Raw genomic sequence first — 27,704 nt, 5'->3', positions numbered from 1 at the left:
GTACCGTGAAACTTCAGACAGCAGACAGTCAGGCTGCAGGTGTACTGCTTCTGTGAACAGCCATACAGCAAGTGTATAGATTGTGTGAACACACAGACAGCGGGTGTATAAATAGTTTGAACAGTCGTTTCAATGGTGGTTGATTTACATGATACCAATAACTTACATTCTGTTCTGTTTAACGTTGCACGACGACCGAACATCGTCAAGCTGAGTAATATACAGAGTTTGTACACTATAAACTGTAAAAAACTATAACTGTAAACATGTCGGGGTTGAGTGAGTGAATGAGTATCTTCGTACCCTGCTTTCAGCAATATCACAGCAATAGGGGGTAGCCTAGTGGTTGAAGCGTTCGCTTGTCACGCCGAAGACCCGGGCTCGATTCCCTTCATGGGTTAAATGTGTGAAGCCCATTTGCTGGCCCCCGCCGTGATATTGCTGGAATATTGCTAAAAGCGGCGTAATACCACACTCACTCACTCTTTTCTATTCAATCCTACGTGTCGTCCTTTTTCTATGGTTATTGGAACTACGTGAAGACTGAGAGAATGCAACACGAAGTTTATATAAAGTGATTTCTGTAGGGTTGCGTTCAATATAGATATGCACTTAAATAAATAAATAAATAAATAAATAAATAAATAAATAAATAAATAAATAAATAAATAAATAAAACATGAAAGCGACAAAACAAATTACATAATCATAAGAAATGTCTGCTGAAAGGACAGTCCATTGTACGATTCCGACGTCATAAAAAATTGTTCAGTCATGACTACATGATGGCTTGTTGTCCGAATAAGGCCGCATAGGATGTGTGGATGATACAGAAGCTCTCTCAGCTAAGTATGTTCTGTTGTTCTGGTTTTGGTTCAGCAATCACTGGCGCCATTGTCAGTACACGACACAGCTGCAAGTGGGATTCAATAACACCCCCCAAAAAAGTAAAACAGAACTATTATTTTCTCTCCATTGTAGCAGTACACGAATAACAAACAGTTATTGCATATTTCATCTATTAATATTTACCTATTGAATATGTGTTTGTTCAGCAAAGCCAGAGTGCAGCGCTATTACAAAGGATTCAAAGGTAAAAGAGTGCCATTTGCTTGTAACCTTCAATGATGCTGTCCAACAGACAGTCAGACAGTCGATGTTTAGCCTGTTTGGGCCGACAGTCAGACAGTCGATGTCGGTGTTTAGCCTGTTTGGGCAGACAGTCAGACAGTCGATGTCGGTGTTTAGCCTGTTTGGGAAGACAGTCAGACAATCGATGTCAGTGTTTAGCCTGTTTAGGCAGACAGTCAGACAGTCGATGTCGGTGTTTAGCCTGTTTGGGAAGACAGTCAGACAGTCGATGTCGGTGTTTAGCCTGTTTAGGCAGACAGTCAGACAGTCGATGTCGGTGTTTAGCCTGTTTGGGAAGACAGTCAGACAGTCGATGTCAGTGTTTAGCCTGTTTGGGCAGACAGTCAGACAGTCGATGTCGGTGTTTAGCCTGTTGGGGAAGACAGTCAGACAATCGATGTCAGTGTTTAGCCTGTTTAGGCAGACAGTCAGACAGTCGATGTCGGTGTTTAGCCTGTTTGGGAAGACAGTCAGACAGTCGATGTCGGTGTTTAGCCTGTTTAGGCAGACAGTCAGACAGTCGATGTCGGTGTTTCGACTGTTTCGGAAGACAGTCAGACAGTCGATGTCGGTGTTTAGCCTGTTTAGGCAGACAGTCAGACAGTCGATGTCGGTGTTTCGACTGTTTCGGAAGACAGTCAGACAGTAGATGTCGGTGTTTAGCCTGTTTGGCCAAACGGTCAGACTGTGGATGTTTAGCCTGTTTCGCAAGTCAGTCAGACAGTCGATGTTGGTGTTTAGCCTGTTTGGCCAGACAGTCAGACAGTCGATGTTGGTGTTTAGCCTGTTTAGACAGACGATCAGACAGTCGATGTTTAGCCTGTTTCGCCAATCAGTCAGTCAGACAGTCGATGTTGGTGTTTAGCCCGTTTAGACAGACGATCAGACAGTCGATGTTTAGCCTGTTTCGCCAGTCAGTCAGTCAGACAGTCGATGTTGGTGTTTAGCCTGTTTGGCCAGACGGTCAGACTGTGGATGTCGGTGATGAACCTGTTTGGCCAGACGGTCAGACTGTGGATGTCGGTGTTGAGCCTGTTTGGCCAGACGGTCAGACTGTGGATGTCGGTGTTGAGCCTGTTTGGCCAGACGGTCAGACTGTGGTTGTCGGTGTTGAGCCTGTTCGGCCAGACAGAGGACCTCCTGGAGGTGATGGGTAGTGGAGTTGGTATTGGTTACCGGTATCTCTCCATGTATCGGTTTCTATAAGGAGCCTGGGCCGAGCCTGCTGTGGGGGATTCATGTTAATGTATATATCAATGGACATAAATCTCCTCGGCAACCAGTGGAGCGGCGTGTCGGCTTTCACGTGCACTGACCCGTGACCTGAACCCGGCGAGAAGGAGGGACTTGTCGTAACGCTCTGCTTGAAACTGTCAACACGTGTTTGTTGGCCGCTGCGACGTCCGTATGGCAGGCACTTTAACATGGCCACGTTTTACACTCATGAAGGTAAACACTGGTCACTGGAAGCGTTGAAGCATGATAACAGGATTAGATACAACAGCAGCACTGAACAGGCGGGTGGGTGAACGCGTTTGAGTCCCACATTTCCCTGAGTGAGTGTGTGATTAAGGCTTTACGCCGCTTTCATCAATATTCCAGCAATATCACGGCGGGGGACATCAGAAATGGGCATCACACAATGTACCCATGTGGGAATCGAACCTTGACCTTCGGCGTGAAAAGCGAACGCTTAAACCACTAGGCTACCCCACCACCCCTCCTACCCCTGTCTATATACTTGGTTTGTCAGCACCAGATCTATCTCGGAGTGGTTTTACCAAAGTTGTAAATCTCTCCGAACTACCCCTTTTTGCTCTTGTAATAACTGAAAAACGACACGAAGCGGCGTCAAAGTGAGTGAGTTGGGTTTAATGCCGCTTTGAACAATATTCCCGTCATATCACGGCGAGTCAGCTTATTGTGGGAGGAAAGCCCGAAGTGATGCAGGTCTTAGACGTTTACCACTTCGGTGAAACCCACGAACACGGGTAAGGTGCTGACAAACTTAAAAACAAAATCGGAGCGAACCGGGATTCGAACCCACTATCAAAGATTGGTGTTAAAACCCAATTAACACGCTCGGTCTTGGGCAAGTCAGCATCTGATACAGAATCTCTTTAAAACTGGGGGACACGGGTGGCCCAGTCGTCTAAGGCGCCGCGATTCGCTGTGCAGAGTCGCGTCCCTTGGGCACGCCAGAAACCTATGATTGTGGGTTCACCCCGATTATGTTTCTAGGTTTGTCAGCACCATACCCATGCTCGTGGGTTTCACCGAAGTGGTAAACGTCTTAGACCTGCATCACTTCGGGCTTTCCTCCCACATTAAGCTGACACGCCGCGATATGACTGGAATACTGTTAAAAGCGGCGTTAAACCCAACTCACTCACTCACTCACTCACTTTAAAACTGTAGGGGAAAATTATAACATGTCATGTGCCGGTGATGAGATAGAATTTCTACAAGTTTTCCATCCAACAAATACAACTTGTCAGGGGATTTACTGTTTAAATCAGTATCATAAATAGCAGCGTAAAGCGTCATGTTTGAAGCTGAAAATGAACATTGTAGGTATGAAATCGCGCTGAGTCACCATTATATCCCAGAATGCTCCGCCGCACCAACAGAATAATAAATCATAGCCAAGAAGGATTCGCTTGATAATGATAAACTCATGATGGAGCCAGTATAGTTTAGAAGCTAAGCAATTTGTTTTGGTGATTTTTAAAATAAGAAAATACACTCAACTCATGTGCATATACTGAACAAAAAAAAGAAATGGGACATGAATATTTTTGTGGATATTTTGTGATGAAGACTGAACGCATCTTTATAAGAAGAATCCCCAAAAATAGTCATGTTCTCTTTTTGTCTATTTCAGTATATTTCCAGGTATATGCACTCAAAAATATTCAAACTGTTACCGTACAGGAAACTTTGTAACGCGTTGGTGGCAGAACTTCTGCTGATCATCATTCTCCCCTGGGCCCCGTTTCACAAAGCGATCGTAGCGTTAATCCTATGAAAGTACGGGAGTTACGATCACCTTATTACGAAGTTAACTTTGTGGAACGGGGCCATTGCTTATAACCTCTTACTTGTTCAGACATGGCGTGACCTCATTCCAGCTACTTAAGACGGAAACCGATATACGTGTTATCTATAAGTGTGCATATCGATTATCGATATTTTACTACCACGCTTATAGTTGATCAGTCCGACAGAATATTCAGACATTTTGTTGCAAGGTTTGACAAGACCTCAAATATGATTAGTCGTGACGAGAGATGTACATTTGTACATATTGGTATTTTGGTTTGTGAGTTGACAGGACAATGCAACATCAACGCCCAACCCCCCACTCTATATACACAACCATAAACACATTCTACCAGTTCTGGTAATGTCAATGTCTGTATGTGATATATCACATCGTAAATTTCTCTGCCGCGACAGTTAAGGACCTTCTTATGTAGCTAAATGAGACTAGTTGTCAAGTTACCCGTACTCGTTGAGAGAACAGAGGGGTGTTATCAGATCACTGAAGAACCACAAAACCCTGGTACCTACAACACCAATGTCAAGCAGTTTCTAAAATATCGTACTTTCCTAACAGCTGGTTATAATGACACTGATAACCTGACATGAACGTGGGGAATTAACATTCCATTATGTTAATTTCTCGACAGCTGTTTTCTGCGATGTCTGATAGTGATTAAATGTAGATATTCCGATAATGGAATATGCAATATTAGAGGTCATTTTACTGTATAGGAAAACAGTGAGGACAGAGTTAAACAGAATACATATAACTAGATTTGTAGACTGTTACACTACGGACATGTTCGAGTGGCGCAGTCGTCTTTCGCGCTGCATAGCGCCGTGCAGAATTGCGTCCATTGGACACACCAAGAACCTGTTAGTGCGTTCGCGTCACAATTCGCCGTCAACGTCAATTGATGTTTAATATTCTTCCTTTCTTATGTTTAACAATTTGTATGACATTCAAATAATGAATCTTTTATCCGTAGTGTGGACCTTCGATAGAATGTTAAAATACGCAGTCGTCGTTGCATAGCGATAGTCACATATTTGCATATACAGTAAACCATGGTTATAACGAACTCGAAGGGACCACTAATTTTAGTTCGTAATAACCGTAGTTCGTTATAAGCATATATACGACATTTATACAACAAATGGTCGGGACTGAAAATTAAGTTCGTTATATCAGTCAGTTCGTTAAATGCGTGTTGTTTATAACCGTAGTTAACTGTATATTATAAAGTGTTCGGGTTTACAAAGACAATACATGAAAGCTGACAAAGTACGTCATGGTTTCCATGCCATGGAACTCGCCTGGTCACACTGAGTGACCTGGCTACCATCGTGCAAAGCGGTGTGGATAGTGTCTCATGATATCAACCACTAGCTTATTTGGTCAAAATTCGAATTGAGGCCGCCGTGATAAGCTGCAATATTGCTGACGGCTGCGATCAACCAACAACCCAATCAATCCATCAATTAATCGATCGATCGATTCAATCTAAATTTCTACATTGAAGAGGCCAGCGGCCTAAAGTGCATTGATAATCTTGCAAAATATCACTGCTAGAAAATGTATCAGCCATTGGGATGGACAGAGTAATATTCTGATATACTTATTTCTTATCGATGCATAAAATGATAATGATACTTATCATCAGCAGACAAATTCTTTCTCTACGAATGTTTGTATATCGACCAGTTTAAAAAGAGATCAGTAATGTTCACTGTATATATGCGACTTCTGTATCCAACATCTTTGTGGTAGTGATATGTGCAATATGTGCAATATATATGCACTATACATGCACAACACATGCACTATACATGCGATATACATGTCCTACACATGGACTACATTGGTTGTGCTATGTTGCAGGATGGAGCTGGTTTGGCACGGGGAGTTCGACCGCCTGTTCTCCCAGTACTTCCCCCACCAGTGGTACCTGGTCCCCACCTTCTACCCGCCCAGTGAACGATGGAGGACGTTCAAGGATAGCGCTAAAGTGCGATTTTCCTGTCAAGTGAGTACCGCTCAGCATCAGCTGTTTTTGCATCATTGTTTCCATAGAAACTCTTTAACCCTTATTTAGTTTTCCTGGGAGGGTACTTCATCAATGGCGTAGAAATTGGATCATGAATCCACCAAACCTTTATCCTGCGGTAGCATATAGTGGAATATCGTCTTGGTCAGATAAAAATTCAACTGCTGGTAAAAAGGACCAACGTTTCAAGAAACTGCTTGATATGGTCTTTATGAGGCTTAAATGGTGTTGGTCCACAATGACAACTGAGAATGAAAATACTTGAATGGTTGATCAACCGTGGATGACCACTGCGAACTGATTGGAGGCATGTCATGGTACCAAGTGCTCATGCTGTTGATCACCGGTTTACCTGACACAGGTGCGACCCCTTTGCGGACTGTCGTAATATGTATAGTAGTAATATTGCTGACGTCAGCTTCTGTACACTCCTGCATAACGATGTATTGGGTTGTATAATTTTAAGGATAGTTATCTGATGTTCTCCCTGTTGTTCAGGCCAGGAGCTACCACACATGCACTGTCATTACGATGGTATCTGGCAGCAGAATGATAAAACACACCACAAACCATAGTCATGTTTGAAAGCTGGCAACATATGGTGCCTCTATAATTGGATGGCATCATGCATGAGCGGTATATCGCCGAATATTAAATCATGTTAAAAACAAGGCTGTTTCCTGTGAGTGCGTGGGCGAGTGGGTGGGTGGCATTTGAGTGAGTGGTTGAATATAGTTTTACGCCGCTTTTAGCCATGTTCCAGCTATATTAATATCACGGCGAAGGGCACCAGAAATGGGCTTCACACATTGTACCCATTCGGGAATCGAACCCGGGTCTTCAGCGTGACAAACGAACGCTTTAACCACAAGGCTAGGTGAGTGGTTGAGTGAGTGAGTGGGATTTAGGCAGGTTTCAACGGTATTTTGGTTATATCACGACTCTTAGCTCACCGTGGATGACCAGTTAACCATGGAGGGACGCAGCTCTGCACAGCGAATTGTGGCGCTATTCAGCCGCTCGAGATAATCCAAGCACAACATCAATCACACGTCACTGGGATGGCTGGTGATGGTTCCATTCAGCCAAGCGTCTCACAACGATACCACTATCATAAAGTACATCATTATTATTATTAATGTGAGAGAGATTTCAAAAGATGCCAGCTTGACAGTGCAACTTTGACCAAATCACCGTAGATCAACCAGATTACCTGACCACCCGGGGGAAGGGTTAACCCTATCTACGCCAGAGACCTAAACCAAATGTTGTTTCCTCATTTCAAATCCACACCAAAAACGTTTACTTATTTACAATTTACTACAAGTGTCGTTTACTTCGTTACACCTCACTACAAATGTTGTTTACTTATTCACACCTTACTTCAATGTTGTTTACTTATTTACACCTTACCTAAATGTTTATTTATTTACACCTCACTATACAGGTTTTTTACTTATTTACACCTCACTACACATGTTTTTTACTTATTTACACCTCACTACACATGTTTTTTACTTATTTACACCTCACTACACATGTTTTTTTACTTATTTACACCTCACTACACATGTTTTTTTACTTATTTACACCTCACTACACATTTCTTTTACTTATTTACACCTCACTACGCGTTTTGCTTTACAAATTTACACCTCACTACATAGTTTTTTTACTTATTTACACCTCACTACACGTTTGTTTTACTTATTTACACCTCACTACACACGTTTTTTTACTTATTTACACCTCACTACACATGTTTTTTACTTATTTACACCTCACTACGCGTTTTGCTTTACATGTTTACACCTCACTACAAAGTTTTTTTACTTATTTACACCTCACTACACGTTTGTTTTACTTATTTACACCTCACTACACACGTTTTTTACTTATTTACACCTCACAACACGTGTCTTTTACTAATTTACACCTCACTACACGTGTTGTTTACTTATTGACCCCTTACTACAATTATTATTTTACTAACACCTCACTATAAATATTCTTTACTAAATTTCCCCTTTCTACAGAAGTTGCCCACCTATTTACTCCTAACTACAAATATTGTCAAGTTTTTATATCACCTGTTTAACACCTGTATCGGTAAGCTGGGTATTTATACAGACAATCACCTTTGCGTATTTTTATTCTTATGTATATCACTGTCGGTGGACAAAACTAGAGGCGTGAGGAATACTAGTATATCTCAGGCGAGTGACACACTATACACATCCGCGTCTCGCTCATAGGCCCCCTCACGGGGACATTTTGACACAATATATTGAAAGAGTTTAAAATACCAGGATGAATTTGTTTTTACAAATGGGTAGTTTATCTTGTTAAACGATAGGATTAGCTCTATGTACGCGTGTATTCCTTCTAAACAGGGGACACCCGTCGTCTAAGGCGCCGCAATTCGCTGTACAAAGTTGCGTCCCTTGGGCACGCCTGAAATATATGATCGTGGGTTCGAATCCCGGTTCGACCCGACTTGTTTTTAGGTTTGTCAGCGTTTTATCCGTGCTTGTGGGTTTTGCCAAAAGTGTAAATGATATCACATCGGGTTTTTTGTAATGTACGTGCACGAATATGGCTCATTTGGCACGTGCGTGCTCTACAAATACACGCGCATATATTGTCTCAGTATTATTTCCGAATAAGCCGATATTTCTATTATGTTAAGCAGGACATGAAGATGCAAATTGTGGATCGGTTGTCAACAATGGCGTCAAAACTTGGATGAATGTCCATACCTGCCTAATAACATATCAGATGCTTGTTAAACCTTGCTTGTTTTGCCGGGCAAAAGAAAGTATATAGTTTTGCACTATGGCAGTATCTATCGCTGTAGTACGAGGTGGGACCCGTGAAGATCCGGGGTAGAATAGGTCTTCAGCATCCCATGTTTGCCGTAAAAGGCGACTATGCTTGTCGTAAGAGGCAACTAACGGGATCGGGTGGTCAGGTTCGCTGATGTGGTTGATACATGTCATCGTATCTCAATTGCGTGGATCGATGCTCATGATGTAAACCACTGGATTGTCTGGTCCAGACTCGATTATTTACAGACCGCCGTCATATTGCTGGAATATTGTTGAGTGCGGCGTTAAACAACAAACAAACAAACAAACAAACAAATAGTACGAGGTGGATATTCACAGTAGTGGAAAAAATAAACCCATGTTTTACGGTGGCTAAAACTGAAAAAAAAATAAAATTGATATTCAGTGGTGATGTATTTTAATACGGGTATCGTGGTTGTGTTTTTGGACCTAAAGTTTGCAATGTTTGGGTGTCTGTTTTGATAACGTTTGTAATTTTTTTGTAAAATTCAATTTCCAAGTGAATTTTGGCTTGGCAGTGTATCTTCCATGTGGTAGTCCTGCGGTTTAAGTGTCAGCTATTTAATAACAGGTACGAGTTCAAATCCCATGTGTACACATTTTATGTCGATTCTTCGCGACCCCTGCAAAGGTATAGATGGGAAATTGCGACATGGCGATGCATATATAATTTTATTCAGTTATGTATATTTAAATCTTTTAGCAATACAGCCATAATATCGCTAAAGAATACGATGCGTGTAGGTACCGGTGAACCTATGTTGCGTCGCGCGCTGGCTGTACATAGCAGCCGAGTTTTACAACTAAAGATGATTTTCTCTTTCCTTGTAAAAATGTTAAGTCGGAAAATATATTCGTGCTGAGGCCAGAGGTGTGTTGACGAGATACGAGATTATCTGTTCCCGGTGTTTACCCTCGTGAGAAAGGAAGGATTAGCCGAAGGACAAATACCTAACACCAGACTGACAAATAGCCCGACAGTTGAGAGGTCTATTCGTGCAGAGACATGCAGGTGTCGACCACCGAAACCCTTCAGCACAGCGGCGTCATACCCAACTCACTCACTCACTCACTTCAAAGTCTTTTTAAAGGATAAGTATTCCTTGATTCATTACCATTTAAAAACCTAAGGAATAATTGCAACATTCATTCATTTTGTATTATTTCCCTAAGAAAGTTTTCAAAAGTTGTTTTTTTTTAATTTACGTTTTTCTCTCATTTGTATTTGTTACCTTCATCTGAAAGATTTAATCTCTTTTTAACATTTAAGAAAGTATTTTCAAAAACAACTGGTGATATGCATAAAATATGAAGTTTGTCGCTGATTACTTTCTTAACCCCCCGTCGGAATAGAGTAGAATATATTCCCGGTATCTCATTCTTGTCTAAAAGCCGATTAATATGGATCGTGTTGCTGCAATGTCCGACTCATAGTGGTCCCATGGATTGTTGTTCATGCCATCAACCACTGATTTGTCTTGGTTACCTACAGTTGGTTACCTGTATTTGCAGCGGCGTTAAACAACCTGCACTTACTGTCTTATCTAAATCATATAACCCATCAGACGCAATGGCACGCCAGCTAATGTGTTCACTTGGTTCGCATAACACCGAGTTTGGTTCCCAACATAATGTTGAACTGGTTGATGTCCCTGCTATTTGGTTTCAATACTGCCAAAAAGGCTGATTCACCGAAACTACATTCTCTTTTACCACTGTTACTCCCTCATCAAACTGACCGCCTCCGTGGTCTAGTGGTAGAGCGTCCGCCCGGAGAGCGGAAGGTCCGGGGTTCGATCCTCGGCCGCGTCATACCAAAAGACGTTCAAAGATGGTACTTGTTGTTACCCTGTCTGGCGCTCGGCATTTAGGGGCTAAAACAAGGACTGGTCGGCTTGGAGTCTATATACTGTGTCTGAGTGGGGTATTCATGTTAAACTGCGGCATGGTATCTCAGTGTGCTAGCACTATAAATCGGCATCAGTCCGGACTAGTACAAGCAGCCACACACACACACACACACGTACATGCACGTCGCTATATAAGTGCAATAATCTTGGACGCGACGTTAAACCCACTTTTACCTCACATCACCTCACCCTCACCCTCAGCATAGGTCAACGTGTTCTAAAGTCCACCTCTCTCCCATGTGTGGGTCTAACAAAATAATTGGGTGTCGGTTATTGAAAACATCATAGGCTGAAGTCTATTTTTATCACCCTGCACCCTTCACGACAGTCAATAAATGTCACCCATTGAACACTGTAATATTGTAAACAAACGTGACCCAGATTCGACCGAGGCTTGTACCCCAATGACCTCATTTTACCAGACAGACTGTCCGTTTATATGATAGAGATAACCCCTCCAATTCTGATATTTTGATATTAACTAAATACGACTGCAATGCATAGTTTTTTTATATTATTTTCGAATAAATCAGCGTTATTTTTTAAGGTAATTAAAAGAAGAGTTCCAGGCTTCATAACTATGATAATTGTGATTATTATGACAAAAGGCAAATAAATTGTCTTCAAATTGGTTATTCACCACGGTCAACGTTTGTGTCAATTCTAGGTCAATATGTAACGAGTGTCCTTCGTGAAACTGAAATATTGTCTGTGTTGTTAGAGTCGTCATCTATCGTCCAAAAACTGGCTTCCATAGGAAATATCGCTTGAGTGATATACATTGTAGAGATATCGCTGCAATGAAATTGCATCACAACGCTTTGCAGACCATTGTGACGTCATTGTTACCATGACGTCATAATGAAATGACACCACTTATGGCTCTGCTGCTGAAGCTGTTAGCAGTACTTTTTACACCCAAGACATTGCTTATTATTGTCTACAATCTGTAAAACTTGGAAGAATATTGGATGATAAATCTCACCCTTGTGTCTTTTGATATCAAATATATCAACACTCGTCGACAAAAGTTTAAAACTCCTCGGCAAGATATATTTGACATCAAAAGACACTTGGGTGAGATTTTCCATATATCACTTAGGTGAGGTCAAGCTTTTTGAGGCCATTGTGACGTCATCGTTACCATGACGTAACAATAAGATGACATCACTATTCTCTCCGCCACTGTCAGCTGTTCTTTTACACCAAAGACACTGATGGCTATTGTCAGACTTTGTTGATAAATAATCTTACACTCGTGTCCTCAAACATATCAGTATTCGCCGATAACAGTTTAAGCCACCCCGGCAAGCCCCGTAGTTTTAATAATTTGATAGGAAAATTCATTTGGGGATGATTATCCATGATCGACACTGGTATGTTTCGTGTATTTACAAACAAATTGGGTTTTTTTTGCGACACGCATTTAATGTTCTTGGACGCTTGAATATTTCCTACAACTCCTTACTCACTGGTCTTACTTGTTAATGCAAAGGGGGTGGGTGGGTAGCCTCGTGATTAAAGCGTTCGCTCGTCACGCCGAAGACCCGGGTTCGAATCCCGACATGGGTACAATGTGTGAAGCCCATTTCTGGTGTCCCCCGCCGTGATATTGCTGGAATATTGCTAAAAGCGGCGTAAAACAATACTCACTGGTCTTACTTGTCAATGCAATGTGTGTGTGGCGGTTCTATATCGGGGCATATCTACGCTTTTCGCTACCACCTGGTGTCATAACTGATATATAGTGATCCATTCATATAATTTTCCTCATTATATGTCTTTTGCGCTTTGAGACTGGTTATTCTCTTGCGTTGACGTTTTTTAATTTGCGCAACTGGTCATTCGTATCTCCTGTTGGTGAATAAAAGCTTTTATTACTTGCCCGTGAAGAGATCACCCGTTTAATAAACATACAGCTTTATTACACATTGTGTAATACCAAAACGCGTGCTTATGTACTCTCGGAACACGTTTCACGAACAAATATTGAAAGCTCTCAACATCCCTTGGCGTATTCAACGACATTGCGTGTGGAGGTGATAGATCACTGGGAGGAGCTTATGCACACTCGATGACCCCAGCAACCTTGTTGCTAGGCTGACGTCACATGGCATTGTTTCGCCGATGGATCTTGCAACAAAATTCAACAAATTACGTCATCGGGTATTGTGACGTCATTGTAAACTTTGAGCTGCAAGGCCCCGTTCCACAAGGCGATCGTACTCTAGCGCAACGAGAGTCTAAGTTAAATTATGTGAGTTGTGATAGCCTTAGCCTGAATTCTAAAGGTGGACCATTGTATGATATTAAATTCATACGTTTCAACTTTTGACGTGTTTGAAGTATTATTCTGTTAAACTCAATTGGATTATGCCATGGATCGTGTAGGTGTCAGCCTATTTACACTCAACAGTATAATTCTAAAAACATTATAAATGACAAGTAATAAATAAAATACTAAACTCGCTCTCGTGTAAAACCAATTTTATGAAACTCGTGAATAGTTGTGGTATCTGACGAGCTTTCGCTCGTCAGATACCAGAACTATTCACTCGTTTCATAAAATTGGTATTACACGGGAGCTCGTTTAGTATTCTATATAGGCAATATGGTGAGAGTGTGAATGATAATTATCATGATAAAACCAAACATCTGGGAACTGATGAAAACATGAGCTCATAGTCTTGTAGCTACGTCAAAATCAGCTGGCTCCGAAATAATAACATTCGCTTTAAGTAAAATTACTTTAGAAAATTAAAACCCTTATTTTCAAAACCATATCTCTAAATAAAACATAATAATAACAATATCATTTAGTTTGAGTCGTCCCGAGACGTAAATCAAATGCGAGTGTACCTTTAAGTATACCTGTACCCGTTTAACACACGCCGTAAGGATAACCCCCATCTGTGTGTACATCTTCAACAGGTAGCATGTGTACTGAATAGATCAATGTATGTTTGAGTTTACACAGCCACATAATAATATGTTGACTCGATCCGTGTGCGTCGGGTGATCCAGGGCCTTGAATGGCGAAACACGATCTAAAAAAATCTCGGTCATGGCGTTCCAGATAGACCAGGGGGGTTTAGATAACAACCTCGAATCTTGTCATATAATGATGTTCTGTGCGTTTTCTGTTACAAAATCCGTTCAGATCTGGTGTGTGTTTGTGTTCACTGTCAGCTCAAGGATGACTTTACAATACTTTACATCACAGAAGCGTTTAATCGCGTATCAGTGCAGCACTTCATCGGGGACTCGGTCACGTGTCCACGTGCATCGTAGCCTTCGTATCACCTATCGGCATCAGTATGCGCACGCATGGTCGCTATCAAGGTGTCGTAAAACCACTCGGAAGAAAAAGCGAAGGTGAAGGAGAGTCACCCTGGTGTACCCTAGTTGTCGGAAAAACTGCAACAGCGTCTAATGTCGTGCAACAAGTTGAGACATATCGTGTGGCAAAGCGTTGCTTAGTCCATATGTTTTGTTCTTTTTTAGTGGAGTATGGAATGAAAGAGGATGGAGGGGGGGGGGGGGGGGGGGGTGCATGGGAGTTGGTGGGGTAAGATGGGAGTGGGTGGGGGAGAGTGCGATGGGGTAGGATGTGAGAAGATGGGGTAGGATGGGAGAGGGGGTAGGATGGGAGTTTGTGGGGGAGGATGGGAAAAGGGAGGGTAGGATGAGAGTGGGTGGGGTAGGATGGGAGAGGGGAGGGGGTAGTATTGGAGAGGGTGGGATTTGGTGGGGATTGGATGGGAGAGGGTGAGGTAGGGTGGGAGTGGATGGGGGTTGGATTGGAGTGGATGAGAGAGAGAGAGTGGGAGTGGGAGTGGGAGTGGGTGGGGGTTGGATGGGAGTGGGTGGGGGAAGTTGGTAAGGGGTAGGGTGGAAGTTGGTGGGGGTAGGATTGGAGAGGTGAGGTGGGATGGGAGAGGGTGCGAGTGGGTGAGGGTTAGATGGGAGAGAGTGGGAGTGGGTGGGGTTTGAATGGAGAATGTGGGGGAAGGTTGTAAGGGGTAGGATGGAAGTTGGTGGGGTGGGATGGGAGAGGGTGCGAGTGGGTAGGGTTGGAATGGAGAGTGTGGGGGGAAGGTTGTAAGGGGTAGGATGGAAGTTGGTGGGGTGGGATGGGATAATTTCGGGGAAGGTGGTAGGGGTAGGGTGGAAGTTGGTGGGGGTTGGAAGGGAGTGGGTGGGGGTAAGATAGGGTATTGATGGGAGGTGGTTTGGTAGGTGGTGGGATAGAATCTGGGAGAGGCGAATGAGTGTGAGTTGTGGTGAGTGTGGTAGGCGGGTGTGGATGGGAAACGGATTTTGACAATACAATTACTTGTTGACAAGAGATGGTACATTTAAATATTAAACAGATACCACATTGCATAAGCCTCCCCGTTGTTCAAGCCACACTCATCACTTGTCGTTTCATCTGTAATTCTAAACAGACACTTCACGCAAGGTGACCTAGACGATGACCTAAACTAGGCACTATATATATACCTGATCATGATTCAGAAGTGAGTACAAAGTCTAACAGTTCATTTGCTGGTGACATATTTATTCCTCTGAATGTCGCCCTCATGTCATTAAACTCGATCTGATATTTGTTTGTATGTTTGCCTCTATCGAGAAAAGGCCGCTGGTGGTGTCTCTGTAAACACGATTTAGAGGAACAGATATAAATCATCTTCTTTTAGTGATAATTCTCAACGTTATTCAAATCCACTTTGAACAGAAGCTGGTATTCGAATCTCTCAACAATTTTATAAAGTCCGTATGTATCTTACATGCTTAAAATAACTTTTCTTTAAACACACACATACTACATGTATCTTACTTTACTTTTTTTGTGGCGTTCACCTCTCTGGGCGTGTAGCTCATTGGTTCAAGCGTTTGCTCGTCACCCTAAGGCCCGGGTTCGACCCCCCACATGGTTATACATCAAACCCATTTCCGGGGGGTGGGGGTAAACTTCCAGTCTCTGGTTTAAGGGGATGTCGCTTTAGTTTCATCCATTCATTCCAGCAGTCAGCTCATTGATGTACGATGCTGTGGCCACGGATAGCACTCAGCCGCTGAAGGGTTAAGGCAACCAGCTGTCACACATGACGGATTCACTTTCATAGTATTAACTAGTTCATTCATGAGCGAGTATATCCACTTATAACCCCCCGGGGAGGATTGTTCAGGCATATATGTTCGAGTGTGTCACTGTGTCCTTGTAATCATTGTGTAATTCTGGTACGAGGTTGTTCAACTTTCTTTAAATTGTGTGTAGTGATATATATAGTGAGTGAATTGGATTTGACGCCGATTTTAACAGTCAGTATTCCAGGTATATAACGGCCTGCCAGCCAGCTTAATGTTTAATGAAAGCCCAGACGTTTACCACTTCGGTGAAACCCACGAGCATGGGTATGGTGCTGACAAACCTAGAAACATAATCAGGGCGAACTAGGATTCGAACCCACGATCATAGGTTTCTGACGTGATATATATAGGAATGTGTTAGAATGTGTATTGACATGCAGAAATGACTGTTGAGAATGTGACCGGAAACCAGAATGTATTTATCACATGCGCCTGGAAGAAAACGTCCAGAATTTGAAAGTCACTCATGTCACAAACGCAAGCTGTAATAAAGCACAAAATATATATACTTAATCAATTAAGTAATTAAGATTTATAAATGATAATTGGACAAAAACCAAACTTTGACATCTGTCAATACACCTGGGCACGGGGATGCTACTGTGGTCTGAACCAGTTGTCTAAGTTGCGTCCCTTAGTAAAACCAGGATCCGCTGATTGCGGGTTCGAATACCAGACATTGATCTGCATCTCTTTGGTTAGATTAAGCGGATATACTCAACAACCCTATTAACCTCCGACACAGAAAACTAACTCAGTGTCGTCTTAAGCCAACACCGATCACTGGTCACCCCTAGGACACCCCATCCTTCCCTCTCAGGATCCGCCACTGTGAGGGAAGCGGCTGTATATTTTTAGCTAATGACACAAGATGATACAAATTCAGAGTTACCTCCCTTTTCCCGAATGTACCTGATGCCGTTCACATCAAGCGGAGGTTGCCCAATACAACTCATATTAGGATAACTTTGCCAAGTATATGATATTACACGTGGGAGAAAATTACCAACCACTCTATATTCCATATAAAAAGGCTATTTTTAAAAATCCTGTTTTAATATTCTGTTGAAATGCTTACTTTTGTTTACATATTCCAGCTATATGACGGCTGTCTGTATTTAATTAAGTCTGGACCAGACATTCCAGTGATTGATATCATGAGCATCGATCCAAACATTTTGGATACGAAATCATGGATGAATTAAGTCTGCGATCCTGATTACCCGATCCCGTTAGTCGCCTCTTACGACAAGCATAGTCGTCCTTTTCGGCAAGCATGGGTTGCTTAAAACCTACTCTAACCCGGATCTTTACGGGTTTGTCATAAGTATATTTTCCCAACAGTGAGTGAGTGAGTTTGGTCTCACGCCACTTTTAAATATACTCCAGATATATCACGGCGTGTCAGCTCCTGTGGGAGGAAGCCTGAAGCGATGCAGGTTACAGACGTTTACAACTTTTGTGAAACCCCGCGCACAAGGGTGCTGACAAACCAAGACATATAATCGAGGCGAACCGGGATTCGAACCCACAATCATAGGTTCCTGGCGTGCCCAAGGGACGCAACTTTGCACAGCGATTTGCAGCGGCTAAAACAACTGGGCAACCCGTGTCTCTTTCCAAACAGATAAAAAGAAGTATAGCCAGAGGTGATGAACGAATGCCCCTGCATGAGTATATTTAATAAAGAATAGGCCAGGGAAGCTGTATTCAAAACCCTTCACACGCTTTGGAAAATATAGAAAAAACATGATAATATTTAAGCGATGACGAGAGCAAAAAGAACGTTGAAATGTAACCTACATGCCATGTGTACTTAGATCCTCGGTGACATATCACCAACGGCAGACACCACACCGTCGAACAAAGAAAGTACCATGACTTGAAAGATGTGTTTTTATAGTCAATATTCAACATGTTTACCCTTCTTCGACAACACGCAGTGTCCCACAATGAAAGTAGGTCACAGATGTTATACGTATTGGCTGACATGTCGAGAGTGACACATTGGACAGTCGGTGTTCTGAAACCTAGTGTCGTTACTGTATGCTTCTAAAGATTTGTCTTGGGGTATCATGAAATCGAACACCCTCCCCTCAATTATTATGGGGGGGGGGGGGCGGTGGCCAAGTCGTCTAAGGCGCCGCGATTCGCTGTGCAGAGTTGCGTCCCCTTGACACGCCAGAAACCTATGATTGTGGGTTCGAATCCCGGTTCACCCCAATTATGTTACTAGGTTTGTCAGCACTCGTGGGTTTCACCGAAGTGGTAAACGTCTGAGACCTGCATCTCTTTCCTCTCACATTAAGCTGACTCGCCGCGATATAACTGGAATACTGTTAAACGCGGCGTTAAACCCAACTCACTCACTCACTCATTATGGAACTCTTTTGAAACTCCTTTGAAATTAAATAAATACATACTAACCCATCAAAAATCCAGTGTCAACCTTGTGCCAAACGCGACACCCCCCCTCACACACACACACACACACACACACACACACACACACACACACACACACACACACACACACACACACACATCAATTGAGTGGGTCAAACAGGAAAAATTGTGCTTCATCTTTCATAAGTGTGTTTATTGCGCACACACGCAGGTTTTAAACTGGATACGTACATAGTTACACATTCGCATTAGACAGATACAGTGTTTCGTTGCCTCCAGGACAACGTCCCTTCTGTTCTATTTGCTTTAATTTAATGTTCTATTCAGTTGAAAACTACAGAAAGTGTTTAACGTTCCTTCGGTAACGCCATATCTGCTCTGTTTCTAGGAGTGCGGTCATGGGTGGACGTCGATGAAGGGACGCGTCATCTTCTGGTTTCACCTCAACTACGCCACCAATTCCGGTTACGTCCTCTTCAAGCTGTACGGCCAGCAGTGCCAGAAGTGTAAGAACGGATCCTACGAACACGCCATGTGGTACCCAGAAGAGGTCGTCAAGGTAACGCATGCACGCACGAATCGCGTATATTTGTTGTGTTTGAGGCGCGATCGGGACGACCTGTAATTTAAGCGTTCGTTCATCAAACCGTAAATCCAGTATTGATTTCAGCATGAATATCAAGGCATCACGTTGCGCCGGTTGCCTTGGATACACATATATTTATTTCAAATTCATTATGCTAATGTGAAAATATGTTGCCGTAAAAAATGGAAGCTCCTGAAGGTAAATTCCGTCAAGAGTGAGTGAGTTGGGTTTAACGCCCTTTTTTAACAGTATTCCAGTTATATAACGGCATGTCAGCTTGATGGAGGTCTCAGACGTTTACCACTTCGGTGAAACCCACGAGCACGGGTATGGTGCTGACAAACCTAGAAACATAATCGGGGCGAACCGGGATTCGAACCTACACTAATAGGTACCTGGCGTGCCCAAGGGACACAACTCTGCACAGCGAATTGCGGCGCCTTAGACGACTGGGCCACCCGTGCTCCCTCCGTTAAGAAATAGCGTTATCTCCTACTATGGATAACTCGATATATTTTGGTTGGACACCAGGACTTTGAGTGAACGAGGTTTCACTGAATATTTATTGATTTCCTTCAGTTTTAAGTGTTTATGAGATACGCGGATTTAAATGTGTGCATAATTTGGACGTTTATTCCTCCATAAACGCAAAAGATATTGAAGTCAGTTCTTATAAATAAGTCGAAATCAAGTCAAAATGACTTCACATACTGCTTATTTAATCATTAACACAAAAATATAGGCAGGTCAGTGACAAAGTCAGTGACATCGTTTAGCCCAACAATGCAGAACAACTTACGAAAGTTGTCCATAGATTGGCCAGGCCTCATGTTTGTATGTTCATACAAAGAAAACGCAAAACATTGCTTGGTCAGCTAATCAAATGCCATGGAATCACTTGCAAGTTTGTTTTTTCTTGAAATCGTCATTTAACGCTGTGTCGTAACGTTGCAGGTTATTGGCAACGTGTACAACCGTGTCGGACAGCTCTACTACGGCTTTGTCCGCCCACCACTGAGAATAGACAGACGTGCCGGGAAGCCCAGGAATCAACACAACGCCGAGCTATGCCAAGCATGCAAAGAGGGCCTCTGCAAAGAAGAATGGTCATTTTCATGACGTCACCATGATGTCACCTAGATACTTGCTCACAATCAAAATCATTCGAATTTCCTCGGTACATTCCGACAAAGTCCGAAGTTGGGTTCAATTGGAATGACCACAGGCACAATCTGTTTGAATTGCCGAGGTTTTCCGAACGACAGAGAACTTGTTAGGAATGCAATAGTTTTGGTCATCATGATATCCTGAGACTGCGTGGAGTGTGCGTGCGTGAGTAAAAGTATATGAGTGAGTAAAAAGTGTTTAGCAAAAGCTGACGATTACAAACGTCTAATCTGTCCTACTTTTAATTTGAGAGACGGGTTTGTGACTTCACACGACCACCAAAGAACGTTGTTACTGAGTTTCATACTGCTTTCTAAATGGCATAATCTGTACAGCATCCGACATTGTCAATACTTCACGTGTTTGAATACACTCCCTCACTCCGCCACCTCCATCACACACGGCCTCTTTGCGGCGTAACAGTGACGCGAGTCCAGTTTTAGTCAACCAATGAAATGCGACCTTTTATAACTCACGGAAGTTAAATGAGCCCTACTCCGTTCAAGACCTTAGTACTTTCGAACCCGTTGTCTGATGTTGAATGTATTACGTCAACGCCAGAGAATAATAAGTCTCGATTATCCAACGAAATAGAATCTATTGGGCGTAAAAGGCAAAATAGCCGTGAAAATTATATGAATGAATCACTGAAAGCAATGTGTAGCGTTGATAACAGCAAGGCACGTGTTGCACGAGAAATATTGCCGTTTGGGCGATGTAACGTGATCGCTCATTGGTCAAAGTAGTCTCTGGTTTCCGTCTTGTTTGAACAGGCCGTCGCTTGAATCGTCGGTCAAAAACAGCGACCACATCGAATTTAGGCCAATGTATTCATAGATGATGGAGGTGCGTGGTGTATACAACCTTTGAAGTATTGATGATGACGAGTAAATATCGTTACCGCTTCCGTATGTCATTTTGCTTGTGTATTATTATTAGCTATCATCTTCCATCTGCTGACTTTGTTCAACATTGGTGTTTTGTACGCCTACATTTTTTACGTTAGGAAAAATCACAAATATCTTCATATCTGAATATTCGTTAAAAACATGAAAAGTAACTTGTTTTGTAACTTTTTCTACAAAACAGGCTGTGTATTTGCGTATCACGGCTTTCATTAACCCATGATCATACAATCTTCTACATCAAGATGTTTAATTATACAATGCAATCCTATTAACCGGACAATGTCGTTAAAACGAATTTTAAAAATCCGGATTAACGGATTAATTCGTAATGTTCCTTTAAACACGTTAAGACAAAATCGTTTTGAAGGCAGGATTGTCGGATTAACGAAGTCCGTGTTAACAAAGTTCGGTTTACCGGGGGTTCACTGTAAACAAACTTACAACATTCCATCTTACTTGAAGAATCTACTTTACTTCGCATTTACATCGTTGTTTATATTTCAAGCGATTTGTCTCACTTAACATTGAACTTAGTGCCTTTCGATATACATGTATATTTTGATATGTATTTACTTGTTTATTGGACCTTTTGTTTGGGGTTGACTTGTATAGATGTGATACCTTGTTTTGGTAGCCAAGTACCACCGCAATCCATGCGTCATAATTTACATTTTGAATGAGTGTGTACGCTGCGCCCATTGTCATTATTGTTGAGGGCAGACGTCGGTTGGTTTACGGATTTTGACAGAGAACAGTCGTAAGGTCGAAACAAATATTTAAAAAATGCATTTTACATTTTTTTTTTTAGTCGTTGTTAAGTTTCATTTGGAGCGATAGGTGTTAAAAATAAATCTCGGCCTGGTTTGGGTGCTTAAAAATATTATAATTAATTGACTTGTAATGACGATTCATTGTTGGAAAAAAATAAAAGCGACACAATCCTTCCATATTCATAAGAAATCTCTGCCAAAAGCAGAATCGATTGTACAATTCCGACAATATCGTATGAATCAGGACCAAAAAGTGGTAAATACCAAGTTTTCGCGGAAAGGTTAGCGTATCCTGCCCTACCGATGGTGCCCGTAACAAACACATGCACAGGCAAGTCAAGTGTTCACCTGAAAAAACACGGAAACATATGGCTCATGTAGAAAATGGTGAATAGCATCGGACATTCTGTTTTCGTCGCTTAAAAACCCTTTGCATTATTTTTATTGAAAAAGCGGCGGGATAAAAAACTTTGTCATTCTGATTTCATTTTTTTCGGAATATTCGATTTTTAAGGTCGGCAGATATGTGCTCATTGTAGTTTATCTGTGGGGCAAGGAAAGGAACTTCGATTGATACGGAATCAAATTCTGTTATCTCCCCCTGCAAACCTCCCAAGTTTGAACGCCAAAAGCCTCATCGCCTGAGAAAATCAGCTTGGGTCAAAGATTTATTATTGTTTAAATATTAAATATCAAAATAATTTCGCGAAACCTCTATTATTTTTCACCCTGTAGTTTTACATCTTAAAAGATTTCAAAAAATTCCACTCATTTCTAAACTACTGCAAATCAACTTCGCCACAATGGGTCCTTGTGCTCGCCCTTACATAAGCATTATATCCCCTGTTGACACTGTGGTCACTATCACTGTTGACTGTTTTGTTTAGCTACGGTCAGTAGTGAGTTTAGCTGTATATATTATTCGTTAGTAACATTTTCTCAATTTTTATTATATTTACGTATTGCATTTTTTCAAGACCCATGTTTACGTATTATATGTGTAAAATATGTGAATGTGTGAGCCATTCATTGAGCCAAGTCATGTTTGATCTTGTTTGATTGTTTGATTGTTTGATTAATGTTCATAAAAAAACGTTTTCTATAAATTTTGGTTAACATACACCAAATCATTTCTCACTGATCAATTTTGGTTCGTGTGACATGTCATTTTTATAATATTTTTCCGGCAACACATAATGTACTAGCTATTACTCGTTAACAGCGTTGACATTCTGGACGAGTCCATGTTGGCCAACGCTAGTGTCAACATATATATGATGTCTTAAAAATACACACATCATCATTTTTTTCTTACCATTCATTCAATTTGTTTTCTACATAAAACAATATGTACATTCTACCATTGTATCCTCGACATGCATATCAATGTCCTGTGCCTTGCTGCATGTATATTTCACGCAATGTTCTACTTTTATATTTACATTACACATATAGCTAAGTTTGTCATATGTATGTCTTTATATACTATGATTGTGCTAGATATACATTTTAATATGTACAAATGTGACCTGCAGTGAACATAGCTTTTAATTCGATCCAATTTTCTAATTCCTTCATAATCCTTAATAACCGCTGTGACAATTGCAAGCAAAATTCAATCTAGTCAAAATAGGTGATATTCATACTTATAATGAATGCATTTTGTAAAGAAATTGAAAATTCGAGTGACATGTTTTCAAAGAATCTTGGTCAAATTTATTAAGTATAAAAAGCCATGCCATGTCGTTTCATGTATAAAATTTAGTCATTTGCACAAACACTTTTTTAGCGCACTCAAACATTAAATTTGCATGTTCAGCCATTTTCAGATGTCATTCTCATCATTGAATGAATGACGTTTAAATCAATATGATGACGTCACGTTATGCTGATCATACCTCTGAGTACATTTTAGTAGAAATCGGTACGCTACCCACGATTTTTAAGAGAATAATATAGCATGCGTATTTCTAACAATGATGCCAACCTATAACAAAGGAATTATCCTTCTGTTCCGGGCACGTAAGTTGTCTACCTATCTTGTGTTTTGTCCACGTGCTGACTTGGGGTGTGTACACACCGCTTTTTAAAAACCTGGATCCTGGATAAAAACTCGTTCGCTGTGTTTTTTATGTGCAATCGATGAAAATTGTTTGGTGTATATCCTGAATCGTATTCACAACCTGGTATGGCGTTATAACGTACTGTCGTAACATCAGTACGTATAACACAGTGAAATAACATCATTACTACGTTCAACTGTGAAATGCAATTATCGTTTCATTATCATTGCTTTTTTGCACATCATTTGACGACAATCTTACGTTCAAACATTTGACTGCTGATGATATAACCAAAGCCACTTTTTTGTTTATTTTGTATGATTAGTTTATCGATATTAGGGATCTATCAATCTCATTAAAATCAGATCTTAGTTCCCGCTACCGCTAAACAAAGATCTGAGGACATCCCATTGCGGTTCATGTCAGAACGACCTTATCAGATCTTGAAAGTGACAGTTGGAATGTGATTTTTGATCGTGCAACCTCGAGAAAATCACACACCGGGTAATCCGAACGACAGTTATGGGCTTTGTGACTGTATTCCTACAATATATACCATCTATTAGCCATTCCAGGACATTCTTTTGTTCAGTTTTTAATTTTTTAATCCAGTATATGTCAAAATATGTTTCGAAGCGTAGTCGCCAGTTTGAAACTCGAACCGTAAAAATCGATTAAGCTGCCTTCTGATTGGCTATTGTCGACTTCTTGTTAGTCATTCCATTGGTCGGTCAAAGTTCGCGAAAGGTCGGTCTGACGTGACTCATAATGGGATGTCCGCAGATCTTTGTTTAGCGGTAGCGAGGACTAAGATCTGATTTTAATGAGATTGGGATCTTACTGGGCCAGACTGGACGGCAGTCGATATCAATCACCATCAACCGACTGAGGGGTCACTGAAATCACTCCTCCACCCTTTACAATGATACCCCGTTCATCTGGACTGTATGACCGAGTCAACGACGTCCATGTCTATTTATTGGAGACGAGGCCCTCTTTAATAGTCGCCCAGTATTTTACCAGATACCAGATATGTTTCGACATTCTTTTTTAACCATCTCCCATGTAAATCTGTGGCCTTATAGTCAAAATGAGAAATGAACAGGTCTCAAAGTAACTTGTGTTCTGTATCTCATCAACCGTTAAACGGTCGTCCATTTATTTTGTTCTGATCCTGAAGAATGTATGTCCATCGAGACATACCACAGTTTGGAAGTCCCAAGAAAACACGTGACTAAATACGTCACATTGGAATAGTTTTTACTATCAGTTACGGCAACGCTAAAATAGCGCAATAATGCAAACGTCGTGTTAAAGCAGCGTTTTGAATGGGTGCTTGATGACATTCTTTAAACGCAGACACGAACTTGTAAAGTGGTCTGTTTTTACAACTGTTTTTTACAGATTGATATTGTTGTCCATGATAAAAAAACATACCCCAACAGTACATGTTTGTAAGTGTACTTCATGGATCAGACGTCATATCATTCATGGGGTTTGGGAACTCGTTTCATATATTTGCGGTAGTGAATATTCTTAGCTAACATTGTTCAGTCATTTTATTAACTTTATTCATATTTTTCATATTTTATTGTCATTATATTTTTATGTCTACCTAAAATAAATGAAATGAACGATTTGTTTCGTTGTTTGTCAAACTGGTGTGTGTGTGAGAGAGAGTGAGTGAGTGAGTGAGTGAGTGAGTTAGGTTTAACGCCGCTTTTAACAGTATTCCGGTTATATCACGGCGTGTCAGCTTAAAGTGGTAGGAAAGCCCGAAGTGATGCAGGTCTCAGACATTTACCACTTCGGTGAAACCCACGAGCACGGGAATGGTGCTGACAAACCTAGAAACATAATCGGGGGAACCGGGATTCGAAGCTACAATCATAGGTTTCTGGCGTGCCCACGGACGCAACTCTGCACAGCGAATCGCGGTGCCTTAGACGACTGGTGTCCCCTGTTTAGAAGGAATACACGCGTACATCACCGAGGCTTGCCACCCGAGCCAAAATGTCCCAGTGAGGGGGCCTAAGAGCGAGACGCGGATGTGCATGGTGTGTCACTCGCCTGAGATATACTAGTATTCCTCACGCCTCTAGTTTTGTCGGTGCTTTAGACGAGTGAGCCATCCGTGCACTGGTGTGTGTGTGTGTGTGTGTGTGTGTGTGTGTGTGTGTGTGTGAGAGAGAGAGAGAGAGAGAGAGAGAGAGAGAGAGAGAGAGAGAGAGAGAGAGAGATCCACGCCGTTTCTTTGTAATGTTAGGGGAGTCACAATGTACCCTTGGTTTTGAATGATGTCACACATGGTATCACACAGCAAATACCTGAGAATTTTAGGGAGCACTTCCTTCTTGTGAGGTCTCTGTCCAATCGGGTCACTGGCTCAGTCATCTAAAGGACCCGTGAAGATCCGGGGTAGAATAGGTCTTCAGTAACCCATGCTTGCCGTAAAAGGCGACTATGCTTGTCGTAAGAGGCGACTAACGGGATCGGGTGGTCAGGCTCGCTGACTTGGTTGATGCATGTTATCGTATCCCAATTGCGTGGATCGATGCTCATGTCGTCAATCACTGGATTGTCAGGTCCAGGCTTACTTTGTTTGTTTGTTTGTTTGTTGTTTAACGCCGCACTCCGCAATATTCCAGCTATATGACGGCGGTCAGTAAAATAATCGAGCCTGGACCAGACAATCCAGTGATTGACATCATGAGCATAGATCTACGCGTCTTAGATTTGATGACATGCATCAACCAAATCAGCGAGGCTTGCCACCCGATCCTGTCAGTCTAGGATGGTGGGGTAGTTAAAACGTTGGCTTGTCACGCCGAAGAACCGGGTTCAATTCCCTACATGGGTACATGTCAATCAAACAGTTACATAATGGTTCTCCTTGTGAATACTAATGGTTCCTCCTCCTAGACAATACTGGATGGTCCCTCCTCCTTGTGAATTCTTAATTGTCCCTCTACATAATGGTCCCTCCTGGAGAATACGCACTGGTCCCTCCTCCAAGAGAATATTTAATGGCCCCTCCTCCTTGCGAATTCTTAATAGTCCCTCTATTTAATGGTCTCTCATGGAGAATACGTAATGATCCCTCCTCCAAGAGAATAGTTAATGGTCCCTCCTCCTTGTGAATTTTTAATAGTTCCTCTATTTAATGGTCTCTCATGGAGAATACGTAATGGTCCCTCCTCCAAGAGAAAAATTAACGGTCCCTCCTCCTTGTGAATTTTTAATAGTCCCTCTATTTAATGGTCTCTCATGGAGAATACATACTGGTCCCTCCTCCAAGAGAATAGTTAATGGTCCCTCCTCCTAGAGAATAAGTAATGGTTCCTCCTCCTCCTTGTGAATTCTTTAGAGTCCCTCTACTTAATGGCCCCTCCTGGAGAATACGTACTGGTCCCTCCTCCAAGAGAATAATTAATGGTCCCTCCTCCAATGGAATATTTAATGGTCCCTCCTCCTTGTGAATTTTTATAGTCCCTCTACTTAATGATCCTTCTTGGAGAATACGTAATGGTCCCTCCTCCAAGAGAATAATTAATGGTCCCTCCACTTGAGCGTTTTTAATGGTACCTCCTCCCAGAGGGGTCGGATGGTCGGTGTCCACAACGGGTGATGGGTCAAAGTTATATTACTGAAACTGCATCATTGGGAT

General features: G+C 41.8%; 1 protein-coding gene across 1 annotated transcript in view; it reads left to right on the top strand.

Annotated features, from left to right (window-relative positions):
- LOC124116372 (receptor-transporting protein 4-like) overlaps positions 1-25,676 on the top strand; it is a 35,197-nt gene extending 9,521 nt beyond the window's left edge. The window contains exons 2-4 of the mRNA XM_046477685.2: positions 6,059-6,203; positions 18,932-19,102; positions 20,084-25,676. Coding sequence (XP_046333641.1) covers positions 6,059-6,203; positions 18,932-19,102; positions 20,084-20,248 — 481 coding nt within the window. The 3' untranslated portion in view covers positions 20,249-25,676. The remainder of the gene's footprint in view (positions 1-6,058; positions 6,204-18,931; positions 19,103-20,083) is intronic.
- The last annotated feature ends 2,028 nt before the right edge of the window (positions 25,677-27,704 follow it).

The sequence above is a fragment of the Haliotis rufescens genome, unplaced genomic scaffold (genome assembly GCF_023055435.1).
Source record: "Haliotis rufescens isolate VD_foot unplaced genomic scaffold, xgHalRufe1.0.p SCAF_197, whole genome shotgun sequence".
Classification (NCBI taxonomy): domain Eukaryota; kingdom Metazoa; phylum Mollusca; class Gastropoda; order Lepetellida; family Haliotidae; genus Haliotis; species Haliotis rufescens.
This window is presented reverse-complemented; position numbering and strand designations above follow the sequence as displayed.